This window comes from Lissotriton helveticus, chromosome 3_1 (assembly GCF_964261635.1).
Source record: "Lissotriton helveticus chromosome 3_1, aLisHel1.1, whole genome shotgun sequence".
Lineage (NCBI taxonomy): Eukaryota > Metazoa > Chordata > Amphibia > Caudata > Salamandridae > Lissotriton > Lissotriton helveticus.
In genome coordinates this window covers 1425424679-1425447803 of record NC_136061.1, presented here as the reverse complement: position 1 = coordinate 1425447803, position 23125 = coordinate 1425424679, and the positions used below count along the sequence as shown (strand labels likewise).

Here is a 23125-nt window from a genome sequence, read left to right as displayed (position 1 = left end):
GGAGCAACAAAACAAAAAAAGAAGTATTTATTATTTTGGGCGTTTCGTACAAACTTGCATATGATAGTCAATAGCTCTGTTGATCAGAGTGATGCTTCTTTCTCCGTAGGAAATGAATCCATCGCAAAATACGCAGATGTGTTTTACTTCACCAAATTTCATTTGTATATTTGGCACCATCTCCCTGCCCTCTGGTCCCGTTACTTCCGGTACAACAGATCTTCTGGCCATAATAGGGAGATTATCTAGGTCGTTCCGAAACTGTGCAGCACTGTAGTTGTTAGGATGCCACCTAGTCATATGGCGATGCATTGTGTAGTTTCCGAAACTGTATTTTTTCTCGGTTCCTCTGGACAGTCTATCTTGACATATAAGGCAAGTTACGTATCTTGCATTTACTTTTTTCTGACCTTTGGGAATTTAAAAAAATTGCCAAATGAAGTTTTCTTTCCGGTGAGACGTCCTGGGCTGCTCAGGCAAAAACTGCCTCTCTTCGTGCTCGTCGTCCTGTTCCTCTTCTTCCTCTTCTTGTTGAATTATAACTTGAGCAGGTGGTCCACTCTTCCTTGGATGTGGTGGAGGTGGTGGGGAAGCACCAGCTGAAGCTACTAAAGAAGCCATTGCTCAGTGATCACAAAGGGTCTTTCTCTCACAATGATGAAAGTCAGAGTGAGGAAAGAAGGAGGGATTTTCATCATTTGGGAAAAACAAGAGTTCTCAACCAATGAAAAGTGTTCATTTTAGATTATATGACCTAGTCTTACATCATTAGGAAACCAAAAGTGAAATGAACCAATGAAAAGTGTTATTACCAAGTCACATGACCTGCTGTGTTTACGTTAAGCGCTTTGCAGGGCCTCCCGGTTTGCTTCCAGAAACCTGCGCTTTGCGACTCGCTTCGCGTACCAGTTCGCTAACGTAGCACGTCATATGACGTATCACGCGACAACGCGAAACGTCATGCGGACGGGAGGCGTCACGATGTTGTTTTCTAACGCGGCAGTTGCGGTAAAGAAACGTTTACCGGCTCGCGGTCTATTTCGCGGCATCAAGGTCAGCTAACGGGAAGCTTCCCGATTCGCGAAGCGGGAACGAAGAAAAAAAAATATTTAAAAAAAAAATTATTCATAAACATATAAAATATATTTTTGGATTTAAAGAAGAATAAATTTTACAGCTACAGATATTAGCTGTTAAAAAACCAATGAAATTCACTGAAAAAACCATAGGTTATAGACCATATATAGTTAGGAATTAGCATTTACAAAACCTTGAAAATTCACTGAAAAAACCATAGGTTATAGACCATATATAGTTAGGAATTAGCATTTACAAAACCTTATTTTACTCACACAAAACCATTGAAATTCCATATATAGTTAGTTGCACTAACTATATATCGCGCACCCGCAATCCACTGCTGATGTCACATATTACATCATTCATGACATGGTCAGTGACATCACTGATGACATCACTGATGACATCTCAAATGACATCACTGATGACATCTCATTTGACATCAATGACCACATCACTGATGATATCATTCATGTGACAATACAATGCATCTCCTCACATTTTAATATAACCTCTGTTTCACCCAGTGTTAAATACAGAGTATAATTTTTGAAACCATTGACACACCAATACTAGTTACTACATACGCACTCACTGATTCCTATGTCTACACACACATTCACTCATTCACCCATACAATCATTCATACATACAATCACTCATCTTTACAACACTATCATATGCACTCATACACCTATACAGACACTCAGTCTGCCACTCATCCATGGAGTTACTCACACACCTAGTCAGTCCTGTAAAGAATCAATGACACTTCCATTTTCTTGTCTATACAGTTAAACATAGAGCACCTTACATTTTCAAACATATACTAACACATACTTACCTTCTTATACAATCATTGATACAAGTACACATTGATCTGCACAGTCACACACCTCCCAGCCAGCCACACACACACTCAGTCTCCCATACAAATACTTGGACAATCAATCAGTAACCCATATAGTTAATCATATAGCTACTGATCAACACATGCAGCAGTTTACAGAACAACAGACATAATGATGCACAAATTAAGACAGTTTAGTCACTAACCCATGCACTCAGTGAGACACATTTAATCACTCACTCATACATTCAGTCATGCACCTACTAAATCCTTTGTCCAGACACTTATACTTCCACTCATTCTTCAATATGTAAGACACATTTTAACTTTACAGAAACATACAGTCACTGTATGTTGTCATCAGTGATGTCATCAGTGATGTCATCAGTGATGTCATTTGAGATGTCATCAGTGATGTCATCAGTGATGTCACTGACCATGTCATGAATGATGTAATATGTGACATCATCAGCAGTGGATTGCGGGTGCGCGATATATAGTTAGTGCAACTAACTATATATGGAATTTCAATGGTTTTGTGTGAGTAAAATAAGGTTTTGTAAATGCTAATTCCTAACTATATATGGTCTATAACCTATGGTTTTTTCAGTGAATATATATATATATATATATATATATATATACACAAACATCGTTTTGCCTGTTGAGAGAGGGCAGGATATATATTCCTTTCAACAACCTCCAAGCTTTTAGAAGCGCGACTCCACAAGGGATTGGGTTCAACAGAGCCTTTATTCAGGAAGCAATTATATGGCCGATTCACTTCAAGACCCTGACGCGTTTCGGTGCCGCAGGCACCTTAATCATAGGGCGGGGACAAGTCGGAAGTACGGGGTTAGGCTGCCACATTTATTACCCTTAAGCACCCGCTCTCTGGTGAACAGCATGCTGGGAGTGGGAGTCCCAATTCTTCCCCTCTGTTGGGGTCCGTTTTCTGCCGAAATTAAAAAGCTGCCCATATTTTCATTCATTTTCACTGCCCTCCAGTGGGCTTTCGATCCTCATAATTGCTCCCTCAATTTTGGAATCCCTCGTGCTGGAACGCAACTGCAACCAGTTTGCAGTCTCACAGACCTCCTTTGTTGAGTGGGACGGGTATGCTCAGACGTGAGTCCCGTGCTCTCCACACCACTGGCGTCAAGCTATCCTGGCTGATGATGACTGATAGCCAGAAACCGGTCCTAGGATGCTTGATTCCGGTCCAGGGAAGACATGGCTTGGGAGTTCGGGCTGGAATGTTCCCATGAGGCACAGGGTGAAAGCTAATTTGCATATGGCCATGTCTGAACTGGTGTGGTGTGGTGTGCAGAAAAACGATGGATTTATGCCCAGATCTCTGTACTGGGGTGAATGTATGACATTGTTTTGCATTCTGTCCATCAACTGTTGTTTTTGCGTTTTTGGAGATGGGCAGAACTTGAAAATCTGTAGCCATATTGCTACATTTTGAAAGATAATGAATTACAGTGCTTTAAAACGCATTCACCGTTGTGTTCCCACTGACTTAAAATGAAGTTGAAAAACGTTTCACTTTACTTCTCTTAAAAGAATGAAATGCTTAGAAATCCTGTAGAATGGTGTTGTGATGCCCCTTGAGGAACACAAGTTCAAATCTGCCACCAGCAACTGTGCATTAAGAATGGTCTTTTTTTTCAGTAACGTGCTGAATGAGGAGAACCCTGCCTTACCTCCTGAAGAGATGCTGAATCCAGTTGAAGATGTTCCAGTAACAAAGGTGAACCCTCTAATCTGCTTTCTGAGACATTCCCACTTTTTTCATCACTTGGAGAAATTGATTTCTAATATTTATCATTTGGTTAAAATCTGGCTTACTCCTCAGTTACAATTGTGAAAATGTTAAACTTTTTGGGGACACCGCAGCAGGACAACAGGTCTAAGGAGCTCGCAGATCGGCAATTCTGGTCTTTTCTCCCTGCCAGGTGACCCAAGGAGGCTTTAACAGCAAACAGCAAGTTAAAGCAGAGGGAATCCCCCTCTAACACGTAAAGCACCTTAGCGAGTGCGACACTTTTAAACAACACCACAATCACTTAATATATTTATTTGCACCTTCACATACTCATTGGTCCTGAGGGAAGCCAGTTGTAAATAAAAGGCCTGGCTGAAACATGTAGACCACACAGGACGAAGGAGGCCATAATTCACTCCAACGCGTCCGTTTGCCTTTTTTAGTTGCTAACAGGGGCCCAGTGGTTAAAGTTTATCCATTCACCCTCGGGTACTGGGACCCACTGTATAGCTTTTAAATATCACCTTCACACTCACTAACACTGCACACTCAGCAAGTATACCAGCTCCTCAGTAATCTGGAGTCGAAGCACACCCGGGACACATTCGGTGTCACTGTGGTGGGCCCGATGATGAAGCATGCCACCAACTAGGTTAGTGGGTGAGGGCTTCATGACCAAACCAAATGGTTTGCCTACATACGTACCTCTTGAGTCTTCTTCTTTTTTCACAACTTAGCTAGTCCTCCTTGATAATCTACATATAACCCAGGGGATCCGGACTAGCTTATCTAGTCCTCTCTCTCTCTGTTTTGATTTGATGAAACTTTTTGATTGTCTTTGCTTTACAAGTTGGTTTTTGAGGCAGAAGAAGCCTGGCGCAAAGGCTTTTTGCATGCGTGCAACATTCCAATAGATTTGTCTATTCACAATTTATTATAGAAGCATTGTGGGAGCCATTCTTACAAGATATCTAGACCTCTAGGGTATAGCCTTGCTCTCCATCTATCCGGATGACGAGGAACCTGGAGGAGCAGGGAGGCCGATTACTAAGATACCGGTTTTATTGAGAAAAATCGAAGAAGAATAGCGCTAATGAAAATAGCTGCTTGATTCAAATGAGGATTACAATGCAAAGTTATTATCTATAACTATCCGCAAAGATACGGTGGCCCCTCCAGAGTTTTCCTAAGTGTACTTGAACCAAACACAGGCCATTGAATAAAAGTCAAGGCACAGACGTCTTCTATTGAGTGTGAAGTATATCTCAAAATTGAAAAGAGTATACTAACAGATGACTTAAGAAACTGTCAAAGTGTCCTGAAGAAGGTGTAAACATTCGAAGTCCACACCGAAACGCTGCGTCGACCCTTTTACTTTGACTCTCCGTATTTTTAAAATTGCTTTATCTAGAATGTAACCCCTAGCGGGAGGTATTTTAATAAATTTTGTTATTATTCCCAAATTCTCTGGTGTGTTTACCTGTATATGTTTAACATCTTTTTATAAAATTGTATAACTATTTGTTACTTGGGATGTCGTTAGAGATATAGTCTCCCCACATATTACTTGGAGCAGTTATTTACTTGAGGTCCCACACACTACTGGGTCCCGTGCAGAGAGTGGTATTTTCCAAATAAGACTCTTAAATCAAATAGAGCCCTTCACAGAAACCACAGGTTTTTCGTTTCATTATAGCCTTGCTCTCACCACACTGATCAAGCTGTCACGCGATTATACATTCTTCTCTTTTAATCATTTAAAGGAGGTTTTGAGGAGAAGGTACTGGTTATTCCCACTACTTAATCAAGTTTGGGGTTACAAAAGAGTTGGAAAACTGAGTTTTTGGTTATTTGAAATTGTTTGGTGAAAATCATTGCTTTAAGTTTGCTGCCTGGGACTTGGCGTCTGATAATAATGAATGTTGTTTGTTCTACATAGAGCATCACTAACGAACTGGATAGTCTACTGGCTTCACTGACGGAGAACCTCATAGATTTCACTGATGCGTCTCCTCCGGTACGTATTACAGGTTCAGGCATCTTGAATGTGCGTGTATGCAGGGGGTCGGATTCACTATACCACAATAAAGATACAACTTGCACCTTTCACAAAAAATGCTTGAGGCATGACTGCTCTATGCTTACATGACTAAATAGGTGTAGGTGACACATTACCCATTTGCTCTGTTTGTTACTCTTTTCCTTTTTTATCCCTATGCTTTGGTGTGTTGGTTTTCAGGAGCCACGAGTAGAAGTGTATCCTGCTTTGAACTGGCCATTTCTTTTCTGCTGGTTTTTTTCGGCAGTATTAGCAATAATACAGCCTCAGCAGCAAAGTTTATGGAGGTAGAATGGTTATCAGCAGTCATGAGTGACAGCCTCTTTTGTACACAGCTTAATAACTACAGGTTAAAACAAAACGTAGACCGCTTTACCAAGGATCGCAAATGAGCTTTGAGTTGAATGTTACACATGTTTATGTAGGGGTATATGGTTTGCGCTTGGACTGTATCACAAATAAGTATTGCTTATTTCTTCCAGACATTGCAATGTTATGGTTAATTTACCTATTGTTGCGACCTTAAAATAGTATGCCTTGTTCTTTAAGGAGGGCTAACTTTAGCTGTTTGTCCTTGAAGAATGGACAGGTGCCTTGCAACAGAACCCCATATTGCACTCAATTATGGAATTAAGCATGTATTTAAGCCTTATTTCCTTTAGATTGAGAAATGTCTCTGGAATTAGGTCTGAGTGGCAAGCAACATTCTGTCCTAAGCATTTGTTGAATATTTGTTTTTTTATATTGATAGGTGCCCTCGTATACGTCCATTACGCCCAGGTGGTTAGTACCGGTATGTTAACTTCATTGTGTATTCATTATTTGCATAACTCTCCCTCTTGTGTCAATTCTTTAGCGAGACCATTGAATGTATTAATGTAAATGTGAAGGAATTGATTAACATTATCATAACTGATCTGCCCTGCATCTTAACATTTGCGCACTGAATATGTTTTCTAACAGGAACTAAATATTTCACAGTAGCTAAATCAATAAACTTGATTAGAGTAACAAAGCTAACTTTCTTCTAGGCACTTTGACCTTGCTGTGGACAAAATTATTGTATAATTTACGTACATGTTGTAATTGGATCAGAATGCACCAGGGAGATTATACCACAGCTTGTCCCATGGACAGAAGAGCACACCAGCTGTAGTGATGTTAGATGGAATTCGGTCTGAAGTCGTTTCTGAAGTTTAGTATGCATGTAGAGGAATACCTCCCCTGGAGCTTTGAATATAAAGATTGCAGGAAAAGTTGAGATCACCAGCAATAATGATAATCCTATTCAAATAATGATTTAGCAGATAGAGGTGCACAGAATTGTTAGCTAAGATCATACACTCGATTAAAAAAAAATTGACTACGTTCTTGTAGTCAGTTGTGATAAAGTTCAGGGGCACGATTCACAAAAGTATTCTGAGACAAAATTCTAACTTTGCGACTTTTGGTATTCACAGAAGGAATTTAGGAGTACTAAAGTTAGGATTTTGTCTCAGTTCATCTTAAGTTTTGGTCTTAAGTTAAACTTAAGGCAAACCTAAGTTTAACAGACAAAATCCTAATCCTAAAAACGGAGCAACTCTCCGGCTCCGTCTGCCCGCCACTCACTTGCACCTGCCAAGTCCAGACCCCAGGTCCTCAGTGCAGTATCAATCTGCGGCGCAGCATGGGATCCGCCACTCAGTTGCGGGCCCGACTCACATTTCTCAGACCAAGTTCTCCAATCGAGGAGGAGGTCCAGCTCGTATTGTCCAAATCAGGGAGCATGGTTCCACAACCAGGCACAGCTGCCATCGCAGGACACGACTTGGCTGCGCGTCCATGTCGTGTGCAGCGGGGCCTTCACCTCTGTCTGTGCAAGCAGGTCTTTGATCACCTGCTCATTCGCAGCCCGGGATGCCTGAAATCACTACTTCCCAGTCGCCGATCTACTGCAGGCAATCGGACTGCTCAGTGTTCCAGGTTTATACACAATTTTGGAACGGATTTCAGGGGATTTATTCGCTGCCGCTAAGCAGCTCTCTTAAGGTGCAGCCATCTTGGCTGTTGCCAAGCCATGCAGCCCCAGAAACTTTATAGTTTTGAACTGAGTTGTTGACATGCACTATCCAACAGCTGAGTAACAGCATGGCAAGGCCAGACCAGCCCCAGGCTAGCTTGTCTTCAGTATGCCTTTGGCGTAGCCTATCTGACAGAGACTTATAGCTACAGATTCCTTACTTTAGAATATTCCCCTGGCGTCACACTGGATCTGGAAAGTTTTGGTGCGCACTACCCCTGCTCTTCAGAAAGTGGCATTGTTAGGCGCTCTGCGGTTTTGTCTGCGCTGTACGTGGCTCCTATATTGGCGACACACAATTGCTCTCTAACATCAGTTTTTTCCTTCCTGCACCATTCATCGAAGATTCAGAAAAGAGCTACACTTTTAGTCTTTTTTTGGCTGACCTGTTTTTTTTGCTTTTTGAAAAGACTTGTCTCCTGTTGCTTCGGGAATGTCCGCTAGGAAAGCTGGTTTCAAGCTGTGTGGTGCCGGTCATCAAAGGATGTCGGTGACTGACCCACATTTGTTGTGCCACTGGTGCTTGGAGCGCAACCACAATGCCAAGAGCTGTCTTGACTGCCGCCCCATGCACCCCAAGGCTTTGAGGTAGTGGTCCTTCACGCTCCATGCCGCGCGATGTTCAAATTCTCAGTCGAGGAATGTCCTGAGATAGGTTGCAGACGCACTCCGAGCACTTGTCTTAATCATGGTCGTATGGGAAATCTGGTAAGTCCCACAGGCACAAGATCAAGAAAATGAAGAGATCTTCAACTTCACTGCATCCATCAAAGTCATCTGCTAAGACTAGAGAGCATCCGCATTCAAGGCCTAGCTCTGTTGTGGAACATGTCCCTGGATCATCTCTGTGCCTTCCAGTTTGCGGTAGCCAGAGCAATCCCCGGCCAGTTAAGCAGATTTTATGAGGCCGTGCACCTTGTATCTGATAGAGACTACTAGCCGCAGATTCCTTCACGTAGAATTATCCCCAGGCGTGAGACTGGATCCAGAAAAGTTTTTGCCACAGCATCCCTGCGCGCCGGGGGAGGGGCGGCATCATGCGACTCTGCCCAGGCGTCATCCTCGCTTGTGACGTCAGCGAGGACACACAAGCCCCACCCCAGCACGCCTACGTCAGTTTTTTCCTTTTCCGCGTGCAACGCGGATCAGGTCTCTGGTTGGGCCCCTTTTTTCTCCCTCATTGTGCTATTTTTTGGTGAACGGTGTGCGAATGCCTTCGGGCTTCAAGACTTGCACGTCGTGTGGGCGTCTTATGTCGGCGAGGGACCCTCACCTAATTTGTATGTGGTGTTTAGGGGAAGATCACTGATTGTGAGGCATGCCAATAGTTGAAGCCGAAGTCACAGCAGGAGCGCCGTATGAAACTACTCTCGGCGCGTCTCTCAAGGTCGGCCTCATCCCCTCGTTCAGTCTCGGCAGACGATTTCAGATACGGCCGTCGTCTGCGTCCTCGTCCCTCTCGGCAGAGGTAGAGTCGGCGCCGTTCCGGTGCTGCCACTTCGGATCCGGCCCGCTCCGGTCCCCGGTGCTGTGTGGCTTCGAGGAACCCTTTCCGGTGCCTCCTTCGGCGCCGGATGGCGCTGCCGTCCTGCCTCAGGCGGCGGAATCTACGGCACCAGACAGGCGTCGAGTCGTGGATTCGTCTTCAGACGCTCCCTCTTCTCTGGAGGTTGGGTGCATACTGGTGTCATCCTCCCTGGAGACAGGTCGCCGCGTGGTGGCGTTTTTGTCACCGCCATTCATGAGGCCAGCGTGCTTGCCGGAGGAGTGACAGGTCCCCCACTCTTCGGTTCCTTTTGACTTCCAGGTCTGGCCTTCGCCCACCCCGCTTGGCTTCGTGGACGGCAGCCTTAGTTTACAGCCGTAGCCCACGGAGGAGCGGCTTTCTCCACCGCGGGGCCCTAGAGAGGTGGTTGCGGCCTTCGCTCATGCGGTGTCCATGGCTGTGGACATTCTGCGCATAGGTGACCCGGTTGCTCATTTTCCGGCAGACCATCTCTTGGAGGTCCTCCACCAGGGCTCTGATGGGAGGGAGCTGTTGCTTCCGTTTGAGGGTTCGCTTCTTTCTTCCTTGACGGGGACCTGGAGGTGCCCCGCCTCAGGGGATCTGGTGCCTCTACACCTTCTGCACCAGCACCTTCCGGCGCCGCGTGACCCGGCATTTCTTTCCCTCCATCCCTCTGCCTCAAGTCCACTTTTGCGGACTGCTTTTCCCTCCCTGCCACCACTGTTGACTTCGCTGTCCAGGGAGGCTCGCTGGCTGGACTCTTGGAGGCGCAACATGTTCGCCTCGACCAGCGCTTCCCTGCGGGCCCTTAACACCTTGTGTGTGTTGGCTAGGGCCACCTCTTGTTTGTGGGACTCGGCTGAGTCCTTGGGATCCGCAGCTTCACAGTAGACTGTTCAGGCAGACTTACTGCACCATGCGTTGGATGGCCTGGAACTAGCGGCGTTTATTCTCTGCTCCACTCTGGACATCTCGGAGGTGCTAGGCCGGGCCATGGCTTTCTAGCCATGCTTTGCTTCGGGACAGCGTGTTCCCTGAAAATGTTTGGGAGCGGCTGATTGATCTTCCGTTCGATGGCACCCTGTTGTTCCATGACCCTGCTGACTCCACCATCCAAAGGTTCTTGGCAGGGCTCCGTCCCCCCCCCTCCTCCTCCTTATCCTCTCCTCCTCCTTATCCTCCTTCTCCTCCTTCCCCTCCTCAGTGATTGCTGAGTTGAGCTAGTTCTGGACCTTCTTTTGGGCCGGTTGCCTTTGCTGTGGAAGGTTTCATGGCCACTCGAGTCCTCCTTGCTGGGACTGTGGCGTTGTTGGCTGCTGGACCGCCCCTTTGTCGACTGTGTTTTTTTTTGCTGGAAATGTCTGTACGGACTTGGCCCTCAGATTAGGGCCTCTGTTTTCTCTTGGGCTGCTTATCAAGCCTTCGGTCAGGGTTTCTTCCCCGTGGCTCTTTCGTTCCTTCTCTCCTGCGGAAGTTTCTTCCAAAGAGGGTACCCATGTCTTGGGACTTACCTTACCCTATGTGGGTAGTGGTAGCTGTTATATGGCTTGCATTCTGCTAGGGAGTTCAGGTCGCCTTTGGGCCCATGCTCTCCGTGGCGTTTACGTATGTTGCTATTGCTTCTTTAGGCCGTGTACGCGGACACCTCGTAGTGGTGTGTTCAGGCCTTTCTCCACCTTCCCACCCCTGTCCTGCGGGCTGGGATGGTTCTGTGTTTCTCCCTTGTCAGGCATTGCTTGCCGGTCTTCTTGGGACCCCGGGCTGTTCCTCTTGCTCTTGGCGGCTTATTACTGTCAGCGCCGCTCTGTCTGGTTTGTTGCCTTCCGTCTAGGGTGGGCTCGCCTTCTTTTCCCTTGTTTCCTTGGGCCCTCTAGGCTTTCTTCTTCCTCTGCCTTGTCTTGGCATTGGATGGAAGCTATGTTGCCCTGTAATGGAGTGGGGTGCTTCGGCCTCTCTGGCCTTGTTCTTGGCTCTCCTGTGGTGAGTGTAGGGGCTTCTTCTGTTTTTCTCCTCCTACATCCCTCTTTAGGTCGGTGATGTTCTGCGTGTAGGGGTTCCTCTTGCCTGGAAGGGACGGGGCTTTTCACCTTGTCCGTGGCTCGGGTCCCCTGTAGGGCCCTCTGTGATGTCCAGGCTGGTGTGGTCCTTTCGCAGTCCCTCCTTCCCCTTGGGTATTGCTAGGGTATCTATTCTACGTGAAGGAATCTGCGGCTAGTAGTCTCTATCAGATGTACAAGTTACTTGCCTTCGGTAGTGATGTATCTAGTATAGATACAGTGGAGAAGTGTGGCTCACCGGTTAGAGGAGGCAGACCCTGAAGCAGAGGTCAGACCCGGGACCAGGGTTCAATTCCCGACGCGGCAGGGTCTTGAGCCCAAATATCCACGGACTCGATAATTCTCGTTTCGGTGCCTACTCGAATCATGGGTTCACACTCTGCAGCGCTGGGCACTAGCTTGCTTAATCTCCACTACGGCCCCCCCGCGGCGGGATGCCTGGCTTTCACCTTGGGGGAAGCCAGGGCGGGTTCCCAAGGCAAGCGCCGAGATGCCTACGGGTAATCGAGCGCTATATAAGAACGCATAATAATAATAATAATAATAGGTGAGTCTAGCCGCAGATTCCTTCATGACCCACCCTTCCTCCCCGTTCTGCGAGGACCTTTGGCTTGGGTCTTCTGCACTCGCCTCCCGGTGGGTGGCTATGCCTTGTGAGTGCATTTTTTTTGCCCTTTTTGACAGGAGGATACGTCTTGTTTCTCTTTCCTTTCCTCCTCTTTGGCGCATTGCAGGATGGGGTTATGGGTGCTCCTGTGCCCCTATGCTCTGGTCCAGGATCGGAGTTTGTCTTCTCTCCGTTCCCTCACCTTCCTCTCTGGTTACTTCTGGTGCTGGCCCCTCTGGTAACCCTCTGGGTTGGGGCACTCTGGCTGTGCCGTTGCCCCTTTTTTTCTTGGGGGGTGGGGGGGAGGGGTGTTGTCGCACTCTGTGCTGGGGTTACCTTGGAGGTTGTCATTCCTGTTTGTCTCGATACCTTTTCCCCCTTCGTTGTTCCTGGTTGGGGTTGCAGTCCTGCTGCATGTGTTCATGACATTTTGCATGTGTTCTCTGTCTCCGGGGGGGGGGGGGCTGTCTACATATTGGCAGGGTGGCTGCTCAGGGCTGTGCTCTGTTATTTCCCTTTTTTCCCTGCCTTTGGGTGCTGCAGTATTGACACTGCTCCTTATGGTGTTGTTCATCACCATTCCTCTTTTCCAATTTTTCTGCTCTATCGCACACTGTTCCCATGTACCTACAGTTTTGTCTAAGGGCTCCGTGTTGTGGCGCGGAAAAGTTCTCCGAAGAAAACTGACATAGGCGCACCGGGGTGGGGTTTATGTGACCTCGCTGAAGTCCTGTGAGCGGACGACGCCTGGGCGGAGTCGCGTGATGCCGCCCCTCCCCCGGCGCGCAGGGATGCTGTGGCAAAAAGTTTTCCAGATCCAGTCTCACGCCGGGGGATAATTCTACGTGAAGGAATCAGCGACTAGAATCGTCTCTACCAGATACATCGTTACCGAAGGTCAGTAAATCATACATTTGGGCAGCCCCTCCCCGCTGGAGTGCCTTCAGGCCCTGCGGGCTTTGGAGGGGCCCCTATTGGTCTTTTGCCAGAGAGTTTGCCTCCTGTGTTATTCTAGCTCTATCCTATCCGGATCTATCTGTTGATAGATTCGGATAGGCGCCTGTCGAGCCATTTCGACCTTCACCTGCACTAGCTCCAGTATCAACAACTCCCCATGGTGGCGCCATCCCCATCATTGACTCCGACACAGAGCCGGGCCGAAGTTGTCAGATGCTAGTTTTGGGGGTGGACTCCCCATGGCAAAGCCACTGCCTTATTCATATGACTTGCCTAGATTAGGAGATAAATGGGAGGTGTCAACCGACCCTTATGAATAAAAGTTGGGACATCCAGAGGACAACTGGCATGAGGATCTGGGAGATTCCAGTCGGACACCTCCCCAGACTATGGCCTAGTCTCTCCCACCTACCGTGTTTACGGAGGTGGGTGCCTCATTCACAATGGTGGTGCGGAGGGCAGCTAAGGTCCTAGACCTTGCGTTACACTCCGTGGCAGTCAAGGAGAACTTTTGACGGAGGTGCTTCAGCCTGCAGTGCCCCCCCCCCCCAAGCCCTCCCTGAACCGTTACTCCCATTCAATGAAGCCTATACTAATATCCTTCTCAGGGCCTGGTCCAATCACTGCACAGGTCCACATGGGCATAGGACTATTGCCTGCCATCGCCCCAGGGTGTTCCAATTTCCACACCTAGCACCCCACCCCAGAGAGCTTGGTGGTCCAGGCCTCCACCTCAAAATGTATCCCCAGCATAATCCCTTCCACTCCACCGGGCATAGCCATGAAAAGGCTGGATACCTTCAAGAAGACTATGTTCTCTTCTGCCAGCCTGGCACTGAAGTTGTTGAACACCATGTGCTTCTTGTGCCTAAACTCCCATACCATACAAGTGATGCCCATAGTCTCGCAGGAGCACTCGAGCAATACTCTCTCAAGCAATTGCTGATGGGAGGGGCGCAGCCAAGTTCACCATACAATGTGGGCTGGATACGACCGATTCCCAGGGCAGAGCAATTTTATAGTTGGTGGCTCTGAGGCACCACGCCAGGCAGAGAAAACTGACTTTTCAGGGGATGTCTATGCTTCAACCTTTGGCTCTCTGGTTGTTTGAAAAGATGGCAGACTCAGTACTCAAGCGTTTTACGGAGAGCAGAGTTACAGCCGGGTCCATGGCCCCTCACCAACCCCAAACCGCCTTTCATGGCCAAAGGAGTTGCTTCCAACCTTGTCTCCATGGGGGCACAGCCTCCGTGGAATCTCTCCGGCACGATTCCAATCTCGGAAGTTACTGCAAAAGACCTGCATCTAACAAACTCTGAATGGGTCTGTGGCAGACCCCTCTACCTTTGCCAGTAAAAGCTGACTGTAGTGACAGATAAGTAATCTCTTGGCTGGAGCTGCCATTTGGGGGAGACTGACAACAGAGAACTCTGGTTTCTGGCTGAATGCGGACCCCACATCAACTTGTTGGAGCTCTGAGCAATTAGTCTGGTATAAAGGACATCCTTCAATCGGGGGAAGGCTAGTACAGGTGTTCACGGATATCACCACCGCCAAGTGGTATTACAATAAACAAGGTGTGGTGGGGTCAAGAGATGTTGCACCTCTGGATATGGCTGGTATGTCCGATCATATCGCTGGTGTATCCACACCATCCGGGCTCTCTGAACCCTAAGGCAGACAAACTCAGCTGTCGATACCTAGCAGTTCATGAATGTCATTTACTTCCGGAGATGGTGCAAGTTCTCTTCCAAGAATGGATAGAGCCTTGGTTTTGATCTGTTTGTGTCTGTCAAATGCGCAATTTCAGCAGGTTTGCATGCTGGAGTTTCCAAGGCAGCTCGCGCTCGGAGTTGCTTTTTGTCTTGTGAGGCCCAGGCCTCCTGTATGCCTTTCCGCCAACACCACTCCTGCCAGAGTTCTCAAGAAAGTCCGGAACGATCAGGCTCAAGTCATTCTTGTGGCTCCGAATTGGGCACAGAGAGTATGATATCCCGAGCTGTTGAGCATGAGCATCGGTCCTCTGATCAGCCTACCTCTTCGGGAGGATCTTCTGTCACAGCAACAGGGCAGCCTTCTGCACCTAAACCTGAAGATGCTTTGCATTCATTCGTCGAGATTGAGTTGCAACAGTTGACCGCTTTCTACCTTTCACCTGAAGTCAGCAATGTTTTTTTGGCAGCCAAATGTATGCCTGCGTTTTGGCAAGTCCATTGAATGGTGTACAGATGAACAAGTTGAACCTCTATCTTCATCTTTTTCCCACGTCCCTTGGTTTATTCTTACCCTAGCCCAGCAGGGCTGTTTGTTGGGCACTTTGAAAGGTTATTTGTCTGCCATATTGGCACCCTGCGTTGCCACATCAGCCATCCCTTTGTAAATCCCCTTTTGTAACTAGGTTTCTCAAAGGTCTTCAGCATATGTTTCCACCAGCACCTTTCATTATGCCACAGTGGGACCTCAACTTATTTTTTTAAACATCTGTTTATTGGCATTTATAAAAGACAGCCAAGGTTGTAGACAGACACTTAAAATAAATACATCAATCAAGTTATTACAATTTCAAAATGGTCAGGATCAATCAAAACAATGGTTAGCAATAGAAAGTTCCATTTACGATAAACATACAACATTTTGGTTGTCAAGACTGAACTGTCCATCGAAATGGTGATGTATTAAAGAAATAATGGAAGGAAAATTGTGACACCTGATAACTGCCCGATAGTGCAACAGGAAGAAAGAGAGAAAACAAACTAAAAGGCACAGATTGGCAAACTCAGTTAAACAACTGCTTTAATCTGTTATTGTAGATAAGGCCTGTTCACAAATTTGATTGATGGGGTGGTTGTGGGGGCGACCAGGCAGCTGCCACTGGTAGAGGAACTCTCCAATGGGGCCAAATTCGTACAACACAAGGTGGGGGAGGGTTGTCTGTTTCATTAGAGAGCCGTGGAAACCCATCTGCCGCAGGACCTTAAAAAGAAAATCCCACCGTACTTTTTTGCATTCAACTGACCTAAGCAGTGAACATGGATTGAATCATGCATCCGGGTGGTATAGAACTTGGTACAACTTTCTAAGGTTCAAGGAGGTATTGTGGGCCGGGGTCAAGCCGTTCTGGTCACTTTGGATGTGGGCGGTGGGCATGTGGGCTGAGTAGTCGAAGAGCCAATACTTTTATGGATTTTGAAATCGATTTTTAGCATGAAGAGCAGACGAAACTCTGTGGTCCGGACCCCTTGGGTCTTGGTCTTAGGAAGAGGGATCAGAACAGCGTCTCTAGTTGACTCGGGGAGGGCACCCAGTCTCAGGAAGTCGGCAAAGAGCATTTCCAACCTTGAGGCCAGGGACCCAGCAAATACTTCATAAAACTCAGCCGGAAGTGCATCTGGGCCCAGGGTTTTACCCGTCACCATCTTTGATGGCAGTTCTCATCGCCTATATGGATATTTCCCCCAGCATTCTTGGTTCTCGCTAGGAAGTCTCCGCAATGGTAACCTGGCCAAAAATATGGCCTGAGTCTCATCTTGGAGTGGCTCCGGATTTATATAAGTTTTTCATTATATTTGCTAAATGTGGCAATAATGGCCTGGAGTAATAAAGTTCCCTATCTGAATGTGCGTTATAGGGGCCCGGGATTTGGGTCGAATGAGCCAGGCAGTAGTCTGTCTGGCACCCTCCCTCTTCATGCGCCCTAGCAAAGTACTGCTTATTATCATGACAACACAGCCATTCAAACACAACATTGTATTGCTCCCAGGCCTCCTAAAGCCTGTCCAGCGCTTTTACATCAGTACCAAGAGCTTTGTCTAGGGCATGTAGTCTAGCATCCAGGGTTCAAATTTGCCCGTTCATTTCCATCTGGATACCAACAGATTGGCTTAAACACTGACTCCGAACCACTGCATTAAAAGCCTCCCACTCAATCAAATTCGAGGATGCCAAACTGTGATTAAGGGCAAAGTACCCTGAGACCGCCTCCACTGAGGAGTCCCGAAAGCAAGCGTCTTCCAGGGACCGTGGGTTGGGTTGCCTGTGGGTATCTGTGGGCGCTCCCCTATGGGCTTAAAATTGAACAGTACAGGGCTGTGGTCTGAAAGGGTATACCCCAAATATTCAGTATGTTACATGCACTGACTAAGCCCAAGGGAGCACACAAATCTGTCTATCCGGGTTTGAAGACCAAAGATATGGGAAAAGTAAGAATAGTCCCGGCCCTACCTAAGCTGTTTCCTCCAAACATGCCAGCTCCCAGTGTACCAGCCAATCTGAGACCCTCAGCCAATCTGTGTACAGGTGCGCCTGGCAGGGGAGTGGGGGGTGGGAGTGTTGTGGTTGAAACGTTCTAATAGGACATCCACCACACAATTAAAATCTGCACCCAAGAGAAGGCTGTCCGTAAGTAAACCCGCTATTTGTGTGGAAAGGGAATGGAGGAAGATTACCTGGGCCTGATTCTGTTCATATACACTTCCCAGTGTTACATCCCTCCCCAACATCGTTCCTTTAAGGAAGACATAGCATCCCTCTTTTGCAATGAGGGAGTGTACAAGCTCAAAGGGGGTCCAGATTAGTGTACTCTGGGCAGAGGCAGAGTATGTGGTGGCGTACAACTGCCCCAGCAACCTATGCAGGGCCGGTCAATCTCGCCCCAGTATGATGCATCTCTTGGAGCATGTCCACATGTACCACATGTCTCTTCAAGTATCTATGAATATTATCTCTTGCAGGTTGAGCCCATCCCTGTAGTTTTCCAGGATAGGAAAGTCAGTGTATGTCATTGGTCTGCCATTTACTTGTAGGAGATGCATGTCCTACCCAGGCTATCCTAGTGTTCCACCCCCGCCGCAAACTCCGTTCTCCGCATGTGGTGCGGACCCTGTGCAAAAGAACATTATCCCACAACCATAAACTCACAAACCCAAGAGCAGTCTTGCAATGGCTGGCCACCCAAACTGAAAATGTGTAAACAGTCAATAGAACGTCTCCTCCAATTACCTGGCAGGAGCCTATCTGCTAGGGGTAAGCCAGTTTGTGTATGCGAGGCCTGCGCAATGCCAGCCTTCCCACACATACAGTGCAGAGCCCAACTCAATTCACAAGCAGATAGCTGAGCACATCTAATCTTAGATTCTAAAGAAAAAGCAGTTAGGTCACACAGCAGCGTCACATCTAAAGCGGTAATCCACACCTACTCCATAAGTTTGAATGTAATGAGTAGGAACTACAACACCCACACCTCAAGTGATAAAGGATAATAAATCCATTCCTCCACCGATTGTGGAGTCACTATGGGGAGACCAGCGCCTCCACCTGGGAAGACCTAGAGTGGTCTGATGGTCAGAGGGAGTGCCAGCGTCCAAGCCTGATTTCCGAGCCATCCCAAGTTCTGCTACTGCCTGGAGGACATCCACTCTCTCCTGTTCGGTTTGTGATGGAGATGATCCCCCCTGAGGTCTAGTACATAGTATATTGATCTGGGGGTACCAGGTCTGGAACGAGCTGCCGAGCGGGCGGTCCCCACCTTATACTCCTCCAGCCAGTCCCATGCTGGTTCAGGGTCTTCACAGAAGTGTGTCTCCCTGTCCAGAGTTTGGACTGGAACATCTAGGGTTATTGTATACCCTCGACGTGGATGGCCTTCTTAACCTCCAGGGAGGAGGCCTGTTTGGCCTGCTCCACTGCAGTGAAGTCTGGGAATACCGATACTTTGCTGTTCTCCATCTTGAAGGTGCCCCCGGTGTGTGCCCTTTGCAGAATAATGTCTCTACAGTGAAGCAGTCGAGCCACGAAAGGGTAGGGAGGGTGACCCGGAGCTGGCAGGCGTGTCAAGACCCTATGTGCGCGCCCCAGTGTAAAGGAGGAGGCTCGGGCCAAGTCTGTCTTGAGCCAGTTCTCTAGATAGGACATCATATCCTGACGCTCCACATCCTCATGGAGGCCCACCGCCCGGATGTTATGTCGATTAAGCTCTCTGCATCTTCGGTTTGATGTTCAAGGGTCCGTTCTGTGTACTTTGTCCAACAGCTCTGCCATCTGGCGAGTAAGTGTCAAGCACTCGGGTCATAGCTCCCCCATCGAGGTCTCAATCTCTTTAACTCTATAAACCAATTTGTGATGATCTACCTGCAATGGCCCTGGCCCACCAACACTGTGCTAAAATCTTGTAGGAGTGTGGTCTTGGTGTCCTCTATGCCAAAGAGTATTTTGCCTGGGGGAGAGGGATAGGGTCCAACGGGGGGGCAAGTTCCCCAGTTTCCACAAATAGGGCTTTGGGACAGATCTCCTGTCTTAGACGGTACCGCCGCTAGCTTACTCCTCGGTTTTCCCATCTAAGCGATGCCTGTATGCCGTGTAATAGTATTTGGGTGGAACAGGACAGGCTGCTTTTGCAAGGACGCAAAAGCAGCCACTGCATCCTGGGATGGTGAGACCGATATGCACTCCACAGCCTTTGGGTGAATATATGCAGCTGCCTGAGGGAGAGCTGAGGTTCAGGGGGGTCAATAGGTACTAGGTCTTAGGGTTCCCAAAGGGGTCTTGTCAACCTCGCGCAAAATGATTGCAACAGCAGAGTCATACACCGGGGCACCCTGGCCTGTGCCGTTTCTGGGCCGCACATCTGCGCCATCGACTCTGCCTCCGATATGCAGACTTTCTGGGTGCAATTGTCAACCCCCTGCCGGGTATGATGTATCAAAGGGAAAGACAGGAGGCTAGAGGCATGGAGTGAACTAGTTTGACGTGCAACATGGATGCCTCGGGCATAACGCATATTACTGGGCACTACAGGACCATCAAACTTCCACTGTCCTTAATCCTGTTAAGGCCTACTGGTGGAGGAACAAGGCTCTCTGGCCTCTGGATGTTACTGAGGGAGCAGCGATGTGTTTGGGACTCTGCACCAAGAATGGGGTCGCAGGTGGCAGTACAGTTATATAAGGACAATTGGCCACAGCACCAGAACTTCCATCAAAGCCAACTGGCAGTCACAGCGCAATGGTGCTTTCAAGTATCTTTTGGGAAGCCAGCAGCGCCCCAGGGTCATCAGGTCCCTCAAAGTCGGAGGGGCCAACCCAGTCCAACTATATGGCCTCCTCCCAACAACAGGCCCTAATATGAAAGGTGGGCTCACCTCCGCCCTCTGCATCACTACAGGGCAGTCCAGGGTAGCCGCGACAAAACGCATCGCCAGTCATGCAGTCCAGGTGCACCCCAAGAGCTGCGTGTGGATTCGTAGCAGTAAGAGGTAGCATGGTGGGATCCTTAATCTGCACCAGCTTGGCAGGGTTGTAGGTTGAGACTGCAGGTGGTGCCCGGACGGTAGGGTCTGTCTGTCATAACGTCACAGGCGGGGGTAGCAGCACACTCCCTCAAGGGCAGGCGACACATGACCTCTGTTCCAAAGCCATTGTTGAAGCTCCCACATAGGGTCCCAGCTACGCAAGTGACAGGCAGCACAGTGAAGACCAAAGGATGGGGTTGAATTGGCAGTTAGTCAGTACCCCCAGCATGCCCGCCGGAGCTTGTGGGTAGATGCTCAGTTCGGGGAGCAGTACAGCGCTTTAGCCTGTCTCCCCAGTATTCCTCTTATCACCCACTGTCTTCTGCCGCTACGAGGTAGCCCCGGCCCACTCTAAATGTACTCATGGCGATAGGCTACTCTAGGCCAGCAACACCATCTCTGAACACCCCACCAAGGGTACCCTGACGCTCAAAACAACGGATGTCTGCAACAAGTGATACTTACAAGTCAGAACAGAAGACCTGGGCAGGGAAGTGCAGGCCTGGGTTAATAACTGCAATAAAACAGGATTATGCTCAGGACAGCACAGAGCTCTCTCAACAAACGTCCGTTATGGTCACCATCTTGGCTACCCCCCAGTGGGACCTCAACTTAGTCCTCACATTTTTAGGGTGTGCTCCCTTCAAGCCATTAGACAACTTCCCTGTCAGGCTCCTTCCCATAAAAACTGCCTTCCTAGTGGCTGTAACATATGCCAGAAGGGCCACTGAGCTATAGGCTTTCATCTTAGCCTCCCTACCTTACCATCTACTCAGACAAATTATTCCTCACACTCGAGCATCCTTCCTAACAAAGGTAGTTACTCGCTTTCACGTAGGCCAGTCCATCACCCTGCATACCTTATATGCTCCACCTCACCCCTCTAAATCAGAGGAGAGACTGTATTGGCTGGACCAAAAAAAGAGCACTGTTCTACCTTGAACGCACAAGAGATGGTTAATCAACTCTTTGTGGGGGTACGTCGAAGCTAAAAAACGAAAAGCAGTGCATCACAATGGATAGTGCTTTGCATCAAAATCTGCTATGCATTGGCCAAATAGCAACCTCCTTAAGGTTTACGAGCTCATTCCATCAGAGCCAAAGCTGTGATTTACTGGGTTAACTTGCAGAGTACCTGTCCTGGCTATCTTAAGGGCAGCAACGTGGGCTTCCCTTCACATGTTAACGAAGCACTACTGCCTGCACAGTCCGGCGAGATGGACATTTTGCTCACTCAGTCGTACAAGAAAATCTGAAAGAGACACATTAGTGATAGATTCCCTACCTTAGAATAATCCCCAGGCGTCAGGCTGGATCTGGAAAGTTTTGCTTAGCAGTACCCCTGCGCGTCGGTAGGTGGCGTTGTGCGGCTCCGCGTCCGTCACTAGCGTCGTGAGTGCCGAGATGACGTCATGGAGACTACTTAGGCGCCACCCATGCGCACGGACGTCAGTTCTTTCACTTTTCTGCGCCGAAACCGCAGATCCGGATTGAGCACGTACCTTAGTCATTTTTGGACTACTTTTTTTCTCCTCCTCTCGTCTCTTGGTGCAAGTAGGGATGCCCGGATTTAAGTCTTGTGGGTCGTGCCGCCGTAACATGTCGGTGGCGGACCCCCACGATGTGTGCCTCTACTGCCTGGAGACCGATCATGACTCCCGAGACTGTCGAGCCATGGCCCCGAAGGCTTTGCGAGAGCGGCTCAGGAAGTTGCTGGAGGTCTGGCACTCCTCTCACCGCCGCTCCGGGTCAAGGGGACCGTACGCAGGACCGGAGCTGTCGCTCCTCGGCTCTAAGTCTTCGCCTTCAGATTCTGGTAAGCGACGCCATAAAAAGAAGTCGAAGAAGCGTCTTCGCTGTACGACGTCCCCCCTTCGCCCTCAGGAGGCAGATGAGGGGGACTAGGGCTCTGCCCCTGCGGTTCCTCTGGAGCCGGGGAGTCCCGCGGTCTACCCGCTATACCCGGGTCTGTCGGTGACTCCCGAACAGATGCAAGAGTTTCTTGCTCCTATGGACCGCCACTTTAGGCCCCGGGCTCCAGCGGGCGTGCCTTCGGGCCCATGTCTAGATCCTATGGGCCCGGCGGCCCCGCCACCGGCGCCACAGAATCCTGCGCCGCTGGCTCCGGCCCCGGCGCTTCCCTTGCCTCCGGCCACGGTGCTGCCCTTGCCTCCGGCCACGCGCCGCCACAGGTGCCGCACTGGGTGCTGTTTATCCTGCCCCGGTTCTCTGACCAATTCGTTCCGGCTTGGGATCCGAATTGGAATACGGCTCTGCCTCGACCGGCGCCGCTGGCCCATATCCAGGGCCGGCCCTGCTGCTGCAGCCAGCTCCCTCTACTCTGGAGCGGACGAGGATTGGGAAGGCTCCGTGGACCCCCTTGCCCAGCAATGTGACTCCGAGCAGGATTGGGTGGACGACCTCCAAGATGCGGCCGAGCTTGATGTGTCTTCTGACCCGGCGTTTGCCTCTCCTCCGCCTGCTATGGAGGAGGGCGCATCCTACACCATGGTACTATGTCAGGATGCGGAGGCTCTCCATCTCGACCTCCCCACGACGGCCCTTAAGACAAACCTCCTTACAGAGGTGCTCCAGACGGCGTCTGCGTCATCGGAGCTGCTGCTCCCTTTGAATGAGGCTCTCACCAAAGTCCTCTTGGGCACTTGGTTGCGGCCGGCCTCGGGGGCGCCGGTGGATAAGAACATCGCCAGGGGCCATCGACCGGCGCCTGGTGACCCCGCCTTCTTGACCTCTCACCCTACGCCTGAGAGCCTGGTTATTCAGGCCTTGACGTTGCAGAGTGCCTTTCCCATGGCTCCGCCGGATAAGGACTCTAAAAGGCTGGATCAGTTTGGCAAGAGGTTGTTCTCTTTAGCTAGCTTGGGGTTGC

At 49.0% G+C, this 23125-nt stretch overlaps 1 protein-coding gene across 2 annotated transcripts in view; it reads left to right on the top strand.

Annotated features, from left to right (window-relative positions):
* Window positions 1-23125, top strand: part of EPB41L5 (erythrocyte membrane protein band 4.1 like 5) — a 1262314-nt gene that overhangs the window by 1151170 nt on the left and 88019 nt on the right. For both annotated transcript variants that reach the window (XM_078682077.1, XM_078682078.1), the window contains exons 22-24: window positions 3608-3686; window positions 5641-5718; window positions 6512-6553. In XM_078682077.1, coding sequence (XP_078538203.1) covers window positions 3608-3686; window positions 5641-5718; window positions 6512-6553 — 199 coding nt within the window. The remainder of the gene's footprint in view (window positions 1-3607; window positions 3687-5640; window positions 5719-6511; window positions 6554-23125) is intronic.